The sequence below is a fragment of the Myotis myotis genome, unplaced genomic scaffold, assembly GCF_014108235.1.
Source record: "Myotis myotis isolate mMyoMyo1 unplaced genomic scaffold, mMyoMyo1.p scaffold_m19_p_2, whole genome shotgun sequence".
In the NCBI taxonomy this organism is placed as follows: domain Eukaryota; kingdom Metazoa; phylum Chordata; class Mammalia; order Chiroptera; family Vespertilionidae; genus Myotis; species Myotis myotis.
In genome coordinates, this window is record NW_023416324.1 from 64,060,689 (window position 1) to 64,073,722 (window position 13,034).

At 34.9% G+C, this 13,034-nt stretch overlaps 1 protein-coding gene across 7 annotated transcripts in view; it reads left to right on the top strand.

The window, feature by feature from the left end:
• SH3GLB1 (SH3 domain containing GRB2 like, endophilin B1) overlaps positions 1–13,034 on the top strand; it is a 34,725-nt gene that overhangs the window by 8,926 nt on the left and 12,765 nt on the right. For 3 of the 7 annotated variants that reach the window (XM_036352597.1, XM_036352603.1, XM_036352604.1), the window contains exons 2-6: positions 778–919; positions 3,877–4,005; positions 6,395–6,528; positions 9,430–9,522; positions 11,276–11,362. In XM_036352597.1, the coding sequence (XP_036208490.1) occupies positions 778–919; positions 3,877–4,005; positions 6,395–6,528; positions 9,430–9,522; positions 11,276–11,362 (585 nt within the window). The remainder of the gene's footprint in view (positions 1–777; positions 920–3,876; positions 4,006–6,394; positions 6,529–9,429; positions 9,523–11,275; positions 11,363–13,034) is intronic. The other 4 variants (XM_036352598.1, XM_036352599.1, XM_036352601.1 and 1 more) reach the window with 2 other exon arrangements.

A 13,034-nucleotide genomic window follows, 5' to 3' on the forward strand; every position in this document is an offset into this window, starting at 1 on the left:
CCTGAAAAACCAACACAAGATAATGTACACTGAGTATATTTAACTACATTTTATGATCTTTAAAAGATGCCTCCATAGTATGGATAGGATATATTCCAAAAATTAGTCTATACATCGATTGCTGGAACGTATCCTGAAGAAACAACTTGAATGATAGTTTTTCAGAACATCTCATAAAAGCCTATCTAACTAGGTGTGATTAAAGTGCCAATAATATAATGGCACATTAAACATAAACAGCCCTTTTTAAATTCAATAACAATGACCAGACACTGAACAATGTGATTTACATTCATACTCTTAATTAACTTTCAAAGTACTGTAAGATATATACTGACTCTTCTTTATGATAGAGGGTACCTAAGGAAAAAATATTCAAAAGCTTGCTCAGATAACACAGCATTGCAGTCAGGGTATGAATTCATATCCAACTGACTCAAAGCTCTTACTCCTTACTGCTATGCTACCTTTATAAGTCAGAAATATTTATATACCAGACAGTGTGTTCGATTTTCTGTAGAATTCACATCATATATTTTAGCAGAACTGAGGATATGTGTTAAATATAAGATAGGATCATAATAAATGCTACAAAAGAGGTATAGATAAGGGCAAAATTATCGTAGGAGCAAAAACAGTAACATTTACATGCAGTGGTTTACAAATAATTGTATGTTTGGGATTGTTTGGATTTGAGTTTTGTTTTTAATTATTACTATAGGTTGCTAAAATGTATTTGCAATATATTTAATATTGTTTTAAAATAATCACTAACAGTTCACAGAAGAAAAGCTTGGCCAGGCAGAGAAGACAGAATTGGATGCTCACTTAGAGAACCTTCTTAGCAAAGCTGAATGTACCAAAATATGGACAGAAAAAATAATGAAACAAACTGAAGTGTTATTGCAACCAAATCCAAGTAAGAAAATTTTTACCTTTTGCCTACCTTATTGACTATTCCTATTAAAAGTTCTGTTAGTAGGATTTTTAATGTTAAAAAAGTTTTAATTTCTATTGGAAAACAGAATTTTTTGTTTATAGCTTTGAGATTATGGTTATTTTTTGTGTGCCTTGTTTAAGAAGAGGGTGATAAACATTTCTTTGTGTATCACCTAACAAACTGACAACATTTTTCAGGCTTTTGTAAAATCCTCTTGAAAATTCAATTTCAGGCAGTGACTTTGAATTTTAAGAGATATAAAGGTCTATGAAAATAAATTACTCTTCCTGCTTCATCCAAGGAAGAATTATTCCTAAATAATTAAGGGGAAAGTTAATTCATTACCACTTGTTTATGTTAAGTTTTATGTTTTTACAGAAATTACTCCATTTGATTTTCTGACAACCCTAAGCAGATCACTAAATAACCAAATAACCTTGCAAATAAGATGCACCATAATTGTTTATTAATTGAAACTCACAAGTTAGCATTTTGTCTAATTTAGTATAGCTAATTAGAAGGGGAACTTGAACTAGAACCAAGCACATTGGCAGTCTTTACTGGGAGCTTACATATCAAAATTGAAGGACAAAGGCAACAATGCATGTTTTCCTTCCTCTTTTCCCCCAGTGTTATTGTGACCATGTTGTGAGTGCCATAAACTTATTTTTAAGTACTTAAAATTCCAACTTTGTTGCTATTGCATAAAAACTCAAGCACTGTACAAACTATTAGTAATTCTGTGCAGTTTTATTTAAATTGCAGTGACTTTTTAAACTAAGCCTTTTACACTTTGAGGCCTAGTCTTGGGATACTATGTGGTATTTGTTATTCACTTAAGGTTACTTAAATTATATACCATGGCACCTAAAAAAAAAAAAAAGTAGGTTTTCCTCTTACTCCTTGCTCTATCCAGAGTTCCTCGCACACATAGTCTGTTCTAAAACATGTTTTCCAGAATGGCAAATAAAGTCATGCATGACTGGTAAACAGGAATGGTGTTCTAATAAAGAAATTATAATGGCTCATAAATATTATTTTATATTAGTGTTTTAATTCAAAAGTAGTAACAGAATTCTTTTTATTTTTTTGTTTGTGCTCTGGTTATAAAGTTACTTAGGTTTTGTGTGGTTAAACCAGCTCTTTTTCTGTAAGCCCTGTTATTTTTAGTGTATGATTTTTTAGAAACTAGGGTTTTTCAGAAATATATATTGAATTATAGCAGAGTTGCATAAATGTTTTTTAAGACTTAGCGAAATGAAACATTTATTTAAAATATACCAAATGTTTTATTAACTGAATGAAATCAACATGGGATTTATACTTTTGACCAAATAGGTAGAAAGCAGCAAAGCTAAGAAGTACTGTGGTGGTCAGAAAATGAGATTCTGAAACTTAGGTAACATCATCTAAATGATTCATTTTAAACTGACTCATTTTGGTTTTAACTAATTTAATGGTTTTTAAATTCCTGCTTAAAACCTCTTCTGATATGTTTTTATAATGAACACTTTTGCCAACTCCTGAAGTGTTTCTGTATTGGTTTAGCTTATTTTTGAAATTTCAGTGCACTGTGTAAAACTTACACTTGTGGAGGAATTATGTGAGATAATTAAAAGGAACATATTTAACTTCTTTTTGGATTATAATTTTAATTTATATTTAATCATTGTTTCTGGAAATTTGGACTTTTTCTCATTTGTCTCTGAAATACCTCACTATTAGGCAGCAATGTGAATGTGAGTTTCTTGACTATTACACTAAAATGTTTATTCATATTTTTCCTTTCCATTTATACTAATGTTCTATAATTGCTTTTAACCTTTTGTCTTGTATTTTAATCTTATTTGTAATGGTGAAATCTTGAGTGACTACATGCTCAGTGGTATCTATGTATCTATATACTTTAAATATAATTAAATACAATTATGCCAAGGCATCATATTGCTGATTTCTGTCTGCAGACCATTCCAAGCCTGGATTACTCTGTTCTTAAACCCCTAGGCCTATATTTAGACTCTAGGAGGGAGAGACAGCTTTGAGCAAGCAAAAGCCCAAAAAAGATGTCAGAAGTATATGACTCTTTGGTTCTTAAAGGTACCTTATATCCATATTTTCATAGTTGAAAATCGTGCTTTTGAAGTTGCAAACATATATTCAGAGATAAAAGTTAGACATTATATGAATGGGGCAAATGCAATTTCACTAGATATAAAGTGAATACCAGCCCTTTTTTGGAACTTAAAATCCCATAAAATACTCATATAATGGTTTTACTTTACTTTAAAATATTTTTTGCCAAAATAATTTTCATATTTCTAAAATAGTAAGTTTCTTAGAGCTATATAATACTCAATATATAAATTAAAAAATTATCCTATATAATAAAAGGGTAATATGCAAATCGACAGAACGGCAGAATACCCAGTGGCTGTGATGTGCACTGACCACCAGTGGGCAGACACTCAACGCAGAAGCTGCCCCGTGGTGGTCAGTGCTCTACCATAGGGGGAGCGCCACTCAGCCACAAGCTGGGTTGATGCCTGGCAAGCACAGCGGTGGTGGCGGGAACCTCTCCCGCCTCCGCCTCCGCCTCCACAGCAGTGCTAAGGATGTCCCACTGCAGCTTAGGCCCACTCTCCAATGTCCCACTGCAGCTTAGGCCCGCTCCCCGTGGGGAGCGGGTCTAAGCCATGAGTCAGACATCCCCCGAGGGCTCCCGGACTGCAAAAGGGTGCAGGCCGGGCTGAGGGACACCCCCTACTATAGAGTACATGAACGTTGTATGCTGGGCCTACAGTATATTAATATAAGTACTTGAAAGCATGCTAATTTCATATTAATTTTCCAGGGTGATAAATGTCTGGTAGTGGAACAAAAGAGTCTTTTAAATAGTTTTGCTATTTGAAATTGGTAATTTTAAACTTTTCTTGTAGATGCCAGGATAGAAGAATTTGTTTATGAGAAACTGGATAGAAAAGCTCCAAGTCGTGTAAACAACCCAGAACTTTTGGGACAATATATGATTGATGCAGGGACTGAGTTTGGCCCTGGAACAGCTTATGGTAAGTGAGAGGCAAAAGGTCTATTAACAAATATCTTGTAGATTTTTACTACTTAGAGACATCATTAACATTTACCTAATATCAGTGGAATCACTTTTAACTTCAAAATTTTTATGTTAAAATTTTCAGTGAAGTGAGAATTATCAGTAACAAATAAGTATGTTCATTTCAATTTAATTTAATTTATTTAAGCATATGTTGTTCTGAGATTTCATATGATCTTTTTAGGTTTAAAATGTTAAATGGATTCTTCACTTGCACTCTTGCAATATCTCTGTTGTGGTACTTAAGATACATTGTAGTTTTTGTTTACATATGTCTCCTCTTTTTTTCAAGCTTCTTGAGGGCTTATTTTATAAGTTAGAATCACTGTTGCTTTCATTACACATAATGTCATTAGTATAAAAATGTTAACAGTGGTTATCTCTGGATGTTTGGATTACATTTCATTTCTATTTTCTTCATATAGTTTCATTTTTTTATGATCATGTTTTACAGTTTCTCCAGCTTTGTTAGTTGTTATACTGACTCTTTTAATGTATAACTCTGGAGTTCAAAGTTATATACTGTTATCCTTCAAATCTAATTTTTTCAGAATATACGGCAATTTTGGATTTCTATAGCTTTTTTCCTGTTGTTCGTCTTTTTTTTTTTCTTTTTTTATTGCTTAAAGTATTACAAAGGGTATTACATATGTGTCCTTTTTTTTTCCCCCGCCCTTGACAATCCCCTGGCCTCCCTTGTTCGTCTTTTTAAGACTTCTGCAAGAAATTGGTTCTAAAAATGGATATGAAATGATAGGTAAAATAAATGATTTTTTATATATAATCCTGATTTATGAAATAACTCATAAATTCTGGAACTAAATGAACTTAAACTTTAGTAGGTCTCTTCTCTATGTCAGAGGAAATAACCTAAATACTGTGTAATCAATGCCATTTAACCCATTTAGATGTACAACTTTAAAATTTTTACATTGTGTTCTTCAAAATATAATTTTTTTCAGAAGTAGGGAGATACTTTAAATCTTTACAGTTTTATTTCTAAAGTTTAACTATTAATTTTAGAAAAACTATATACATTAAGCAGATTTTTTTATTATCTGCTTATGCCAGGCACAGTTTTATGGAGTCATAAAAATTTAAGGAAACCCAAGTCTTTCCTTCACCAAAATGAAGGCCCGGTGGAACATGATCATTTGAAAGGCTTCTAAATTTTTTCTTTTATAATTTACTTAATCTGTTTTTATCTCTAATAATTCCATTGAATATACCCTAATTATTGGAATTGGGCTTTGAGAATATATATTATTAATTGATAATAGCTAACAATTGAGTATTCCAAGCATTAGAATACTGTATATAAGTATTATTTCAATAAATCCCCATTTTATATCCTACTTATAAATTCTATCTCCATTTTTAAAAAAGGAAACTGAGTCTAAGAGAGGTTACATAATTCATCCATGATCGTATACCTAGTAATTCAAATGTAGATCTGTATCCAGAAATTGATCTCTTAGCTGCTATGTTATATTATTACTTCCTTACCAATCAGATCTAATCTCATTCTAACGTGAAGGAATTAAGATCCACAGAACTAAAGCTTATTAGAGATAGAACTGGGAGTAGAATCTTGATCTTGTGGTTCCCTTTTCTTTCACTATTTTCCACAGTAATTTTCTTTCAAAACATGGATTTTTTCTTTAACTTAAAATACAAATATATGGCATACTGTTATTTATAGATATTTGAAATAAGTACATAAATATAGAAACAGAAGTCAAATTTTGACTTGATCTACTTAGTAAAATATTTTAAGCACTATACTTTTATAAACAAATCTACACTATTTGAGCTGTGATGGTACATACTTTTCATTGTATCCATCCTCTTTCGTCCCATTGATACAATTAGTACAATTAACTCTGACATGAGTTTAACCTTGTCATTTTTATTTTGATATTTATAATCTTAATAACTTTTAAAATAAAACTGCCTGCCCTAACCGCTTTGGCTCAGTTGATAGAGCGTCGGCCTGCAGACTCAAGGGTCCCAGGTTCGATTCCAGTCAAGGGCATGTACCTTGGTTGCAGGCACATCCCCAGTGGCGGGGGTGCAGGAGGCAGTTGACCAATTTTTCTAACTCTCTATCCCTCTCCCTTCCTCTCTGTAAAAAATCAATAAAATATATTTTTTTAAAAAATAAAATAAAACTGCCTTATTTTACAGTTATTTTATTTAAAATAAAAGTTATTTCTATTTGATTTTTACTTAAGTAAACAAGTAACAACTATGAAGCAGATCAAGTTGCTGATTTACATTGACATGATTCTGTTTTCCAACATTATCAGACAATAGTTTAAAAAAACCTTTTTTTTTCTTTTCAGGTAATGCTCTTATTAAGTGTGGAGAAACACAAAAGCGAATTGGAACTGCAGACAGAGAGCTGATTCAAACAGCAGCTTTAAATTTTCTCACTCCTTTAAGAAACTTTATAGAAGGAGATTATAAAACAATTGCTGTGAGTTGAAAGTGCTTTAATTTTTATTAAAATATTTAGATATATATTTACAGTTTTTAGTGAATAATTTGCCATCTTAACTATGTAGATGTCACAGATTAGAAATTTTAAATAACCTAGCTAGGTATGTATTTAACAGAACACAAAGCTAATTAAAATACAGGACTATTGATGATACGGACTCCATTTTTGTGTCCCTGTTATTGAGATACTCTTACATCATTCTTACTTATTACCAGCATTAAAATCTATATAGAGAGGTTCCTGCAATGATTATTAAAATACTAGAGGCCCGGTGCACAAAAATTTGTGCACTCGGGGGGGAAGGAGGATCCCTCAGCCCGGCCTGTGCCCTCTCGCAGTCTGGGACCCTTCGGGAGATAATAACCTGCTGGCTTAGGCCTGATCCCGGGTGGCAGAGGGCAGGCCCAATCCCTAGGTGCAGCCCCGGGTCAGGCTCAGAGCAGGGCCGATTGGGGAGTTGGGGCGCCTTCCCCTGTCATGCACAGAGCAGGGCAGATTGGGAGGTTGCGATGCCACCCTCAGTCACACTCAGGGTAGGGCCAATTGGGGGGTTGGGGCACCGCCCCCTGTCACACTCAAGGCAGGGTCGATGGGGAAGTTGCGGCGCCACCCCCTGTCACGCACAGAGCAGGGCCAATCTGGGGGTTGGGGCGCTGCCCCCTGTCATGCACAGAGCAGGGCGGATCAGGAGGTTGGGGCGCCGCTACTGTCACACTCAGGGCAGGGCCGATGGGGAGGTTATGGCTCTACCCCGTCACACACAGAGTAGGGCCCGTGGGGTGGGGGCGTTGGGGCGCCGCACCCTGTCACACACACAGCCGCAGGGCGATCAGGGGGTTTGGGCGCTGCCCCCTGTCACGCTGATCCTGGTGCCGGGAGGCCTCACGGCTCCGCTGATCCCGGTGCTGGGAAGCATATTACCCTTTTACTATATAGAATAGAGGCCTGGTGCATGGGTGGGGGCTGGCTGGTTTGCCCTGAAGGGTGTCCTGGATCAGGGTGGGGGTCCCCACTGGGGTGCCTGGCCAGCCTGGATGAGGGGATGATGGCTGTTTGCAGCTGGTCACACACCCTTCAGGGTGGGGGTCCCCACTGGGGTGCCTGGCCAGTCTGGGTGAGAGGCTGAGGGCTGTTTTCAGGCTGGGACTGAAGCTCCCAACTGCTCCTTTTTTCTTTTCTTTTTTTTTCTGGGCCAGCTTTAGCTCTGAGGCTTGGCCCCAGCTCTGAGGCCTCAGCTGCTGAAAGCAGGTATCTGGTTTGTTTGGGTTCTATAATCGAAACTCTGTATCAACTCCAGCTCTGAGATCCCGGGCTCGCTGAAAGCAGGTTTCTGGGGTTTTGTTTCGCTTCTATATTTGTTACAATGTTCAAACTGCAAGCTCAGAGGCCGGCAGCGGCAGGCAGGGAACGTTGGAGTCCCCCGTCACTGAAGCAAGCAAGCCTCATGTTCAGTTTAAGCTGCCTGGCTGCCGGCCGCCATCTTGGCTGGCAGTTAATTTGCATATCACCCTGATTAGCCAATGGGAAGGGTAGCGGTTGTACGCCAATTACCATGTTTCTCTTTTATTAGATAGGATGTCACAAAATATCACCATAGTATAGCCATTAAACTGGGAGCCAGAAACCTAATTATTAGAAGCTGTATTTCTGGCTATTAGACTTCCTGTCTTTTTGCATCCCTAGAAGTCTGTTTTCTTTTCACATAGCTGTGTTATTTGCTGATGTGTAAGAAATATCACTTTCCCAAACCCAATCTATTAGTCTATTATTAAGTGATGGAGGATGGAGATTTAGGTGGCTATTTTTTCTAAGATTATTGCAAGACTGCTCTATTTTAAATATTAGGTCAAACATTGCTTGCAGGTTTCGTGTTATAAAATATTACAGAAAACATATTTACAATGAATTTATCTCTAGGTAAAAGTATTTGGCTGAGACAAAGGAAAAATCAGCAAGTTGAAATACAATTTAAAAGATATTAGATTGTCAATAGGATGAAATTTGATATGTGAAATCTGTCTAAAAATAAAACGAACAGTGACTATTTTATAGAAGCTTGAAGTTCCCATGAGGAATTCGATGTTTATTCATTATCTATTCTGTAAGTTGGAGTAGTAGAGTTGCTCTCCATGCTATGGTACATGTGATCACATAGCGTATCAAGCAGCTTTACACTAGGCCTATACTTCCTTCATCATAGGCACTTTCTAGATAAACTGTAATGCTGTAAAAGTTTTTCATTCCAGTCTGGCCGGTGTGACTCAGTGGTTAAGCATCGACCCATGTACCAAGAGGTTGTGGTTCGATACCCGGTCAGGGCACATGCCCGGATTGCAGGCTTGATCTGCAGTGTGGGGCGTGCAGGAGGCAGCCAATCGATGTTTCTCTCCTTCTCTCTGAACTCAGTAAAAACATTTAAATTTTTTTTAAGTTTTTCATCCTGGGCACTACTGGCATTTTAGGCTGAATAATTCTTTGTTGTGGGAGCTAGACTGCATTGTGGGACGTTTAGCAGCATTCTTGGCTTCTACCATTGGATACTAGTAATATTCCTCCCCCAGTTGTGATAACCAAGAAGATATTGCCAAATATTTCCTGGGGAGCAAAATCCCAAAGTATTAAAAATAATATTTCTGTTTTCACTGTCACCTGCCATCTTACCCAGATATCTAGAATGTCTCTATTGTTTTAAAATTGAAAACAGTAGGAAAAAGGAATCAAATACTGTATAGCCAGTTTTGTAATTATAGATCTCAGTTTATCAGATGATTCATATATTTATGGAAAATAATACTTTAAATACTAATGTAAAATAATATTTTAAAAGGATGCTCTTTCTGGCTTTTAATATCATTAGCCTTTATATTTTTCTTATAGAAAGAAAGGAAGCTACTACAAAATAAGAGACTGGATTTGGATGCTGCAAAAACCAGACTAAAAAAGGCAAAAGCTGCAGAAACTAGAGCTTCAGTAAGTAGTGTTCTTTAATTTAAAAAACATTTTAGGTTAATAATTTTCAGACTTGTAAAATATTTTACTCATATACAGTGCAAGCTACAATTCATCAATAAGACTAGAATATGACTTTAGAGTGTTGTTTTTGTTATCAGAACTTAATATATCCAAATCAGTGCAAAGTAGTTATATCAGCAGACAATGTTCTTATTTCAGTGATACCCCTGTTGCTAAAAAACAAAAATTATGAGAATTATGAGCTCCTCAAGCTGTGTCATGTTGTTTAAATATCCTCAGTCACCAGTGATGGCAAATAGATTTTTTCGAGATAGCTTGATTATATTTGAAATAGAAAAATAAGTAGTAATTAAGATGAGAATGAATCACACTAGAGAATGCTTGTGTGTGGCTTAAAAGATAGATGTAACTCTTTCCACATGTGACTCAAACTGACTAAAGGAGTTGTCACCAAGAATAGCTCCAAAAACATTCAAACAGCGGCAACAGGGACTGACAGGTGACTGCTTTGCAGGGAAGGAAACCTATTTGGATAAATAAGTTCTTGTATACTTTTCATAAAAACAATCTCAGATAAAACTGAGTGGGTATATATTAAATGTAGTAATTCAGTGGTAATGTATATAAAACTTTGTGTAAAGGTTTTATTTATAAGCTTCTTATTTAATCTAACATTTATATTGTTTAAATGTTTATTCCAAAATTTGAAGAGATGAGTCAGATTTGAATTGGAACAACTTTATGATGGTACAAATATAAACAAGTCTGGATTTATTAGAGGACGCTAATAAGTTAATTCTTAATTTGAGCTAAGAGATATCTTTTGTTAAGAGCCTTACTACATTCCCACTGCCTTCTGTTCACAATTCACTACTACTACCACCATCAAAAATCATTGCCTTAAGGAGCATGTTACCACAGTATTGGTAAAAGTCTCTTGTGCCTGTCATTTTGGGAAAGAAAAGACTGAAACTTGATTTTGAATGAAATTTAAAACTGGTAACTTGGTATTGGACAGTGATGTCTTATGAGATTACCCCAGTACCTTGTATGTGCAAAATAAATTATTTTCTTCTATACTGTTTCTCTTTTGGAGATTCTGTATTAGTTACTGCAGGAAACGTGCTATCTTTGACAGGACAGTAATTCCAAATTCACTGTCAATTTTACCTCAGAATTATCCTGACATCATCTTCAGGAACAGCCTAACTTCCTTAAATAGGCTTTTTGCATTTACTTCCGTTTACTTAGAGAATACAGAAAAATAGAAACCATCAGAAGTTTGGGTTTGCTTTATTCTTTTCTTCTTTGACACATTTCCTAGTTTTAAGTGGCAGCTGAAGAGGTTACTATAACCTCAGACTTTCTTTGATTTTACTTATTTATAAATTTCCATGGATTGTTTTATGACTAGTTTATTCCTTTGAATGGGAAAGCTGTGGGTAGGCAAAAGGACTTTCATAGTGAAAATTTTAATAAAAATTATAGATAATAGCAGCAGTTTTTAAAGTGATGCATTTTCCCTAAATGATTTTAATTTTAAATCAGACATCAACCATATTTTTTGTCTTTGAAAATTTAAATCTTTTGGAAAAATAGAATAGGTTCCACTATGAAATTCCATAGAAAAAATAGAGAATTTTTTTAAAGTAATAATACCTGTTTGTGTGTTCTTTATTGTGCAGAAAAAACTTATTTCACTGTGTTCATTGGTATAATGTGTTCTTTGTCTCTTACCTATGTATTTAAGCAACTAAACTCAGCTCACCTTGAAGGAGATAACATTATGGTAAATTTCTCTTACATGCTCAACTTCCTGCATGTAAAATGGCTAAAGGTTTGTTGGCCTACTGTGTTTTCTACATCTTGAATAAAGTGCCTTCTCCTGCTATCATCTGCATTTAATGGTCTAAAATATTCAAAAAGACATGCATTCATTAGTTTAACAAAATATATGTGGAATAATAGCTTAAATAATATTGGAACTAAAAAGAAAGAATGTGTTCTAATTGCCAAATATATTAGCTATGCCAAATTCAGATTTTACAGTCTGAATTTACACATAAATTTATTGTGCCTTTTATGCCCTATAAAAGATGTTAATTTAGCTGGCACTTTATATGTTCACTTTTGGCAAAGAAAATTAACAAAACTTACTTAACTTAGAGAAAGGGATAAGGTATACATATTTATTTTGTTTCTCAGTATCTTCAACGTCCCCTTAATTTTCACCCAAACTCAACATAGAATGAATCTTTTGCAATTCCAGGCCAAAACAAACCTCAATAGTTTTGGTATTTATGTAGTGGGAAGGCCCATTCCTCCATATGCTCACTTAAGAAAATTGCAGAATAGAGACAATGGTGGACAAGAATTGAAAGTGAGAATTGTTATATATAGTATCCAAAGTATGTATTGAGCTTGATTGGAGGAAATTTAGGAGATGCTGGAAATTTTTTTAAAATATATTTGTATTGATTTCAGAGAAGAAGGGAGAGGGAAAGAGAGATAGAAACATCAATGTTGAGTGAGAATCATTGATTGGCTGCCTTCTGCACTCCCCCTACTGGGGGCAACCCAGGCATATACCTTGACTGGGAATCGAACTGGTGATCTCTTGGTTCCTTGGTCAACTGCTGAGCCACACCTGGCCGGCTGGGAATTTTTGATTTTTTAACATGATGGAAATATGAAAAATCTGAACACTGCCCAAATCTTAAAAGTGTTAGCTAGTAAAGATTTATGAGTATTTGGTATATTATATTCCTACATAAATTACTTCCACAGAAGTGACATGGAAATTGTAGTAAAGTTGATAATAAATTGGCAGTTAAACTAGCTGCTTTTATTCCCAATATTAGCATTGAATTAAAAGGGGGGGGGGTGCAATCCATGAATCACTGACTAAATGAGGGCTTTCCTGAGATAGCAAGAGAATGCATTTATTTATTTCCATTGTCCTATCTGTAGGACAATGAAAAGTGTGAGACTATTTCTTTCTGTCATTGGTAAGTTAGTATATAAATTGTAGGTTTTCTTTTGTAAAAATATCCTAACCAATTAGCAAGACTGTTTCATTAATTAGGCACTTGTCTTATTACTGATATCATCTACTTATAATAAGATGTATTTAACTCTGGTAATTTTAAATTCATTATAGTAGTATCTCTAGTTTATTGTCTCCCCCCGCCCCCACCATCCCAATGACTATATCCGTGTTCAGTGTACATTTACCTTTGCTTTATTTTAATTTCCTAAAGTTGTAGAGTTTAGGCCTAATGAGGAATTAGAAATCATTTGGTCCAAACTTTTATAAATAAGAAAACTAGAACTAAGAGGGGTTAAATATTCCATTTTAGATAACTGTTATTCTTATTAATTTAGAGAATCAGTATAAGGTTCAAAAATCAATAGTATTTATACATATGAAGGCATACTTTCACAGTATATTAAGCTGTACTAATTTAGTTACTTCTATATTTCACCTGATAATGTGATCCTGAGAAAAG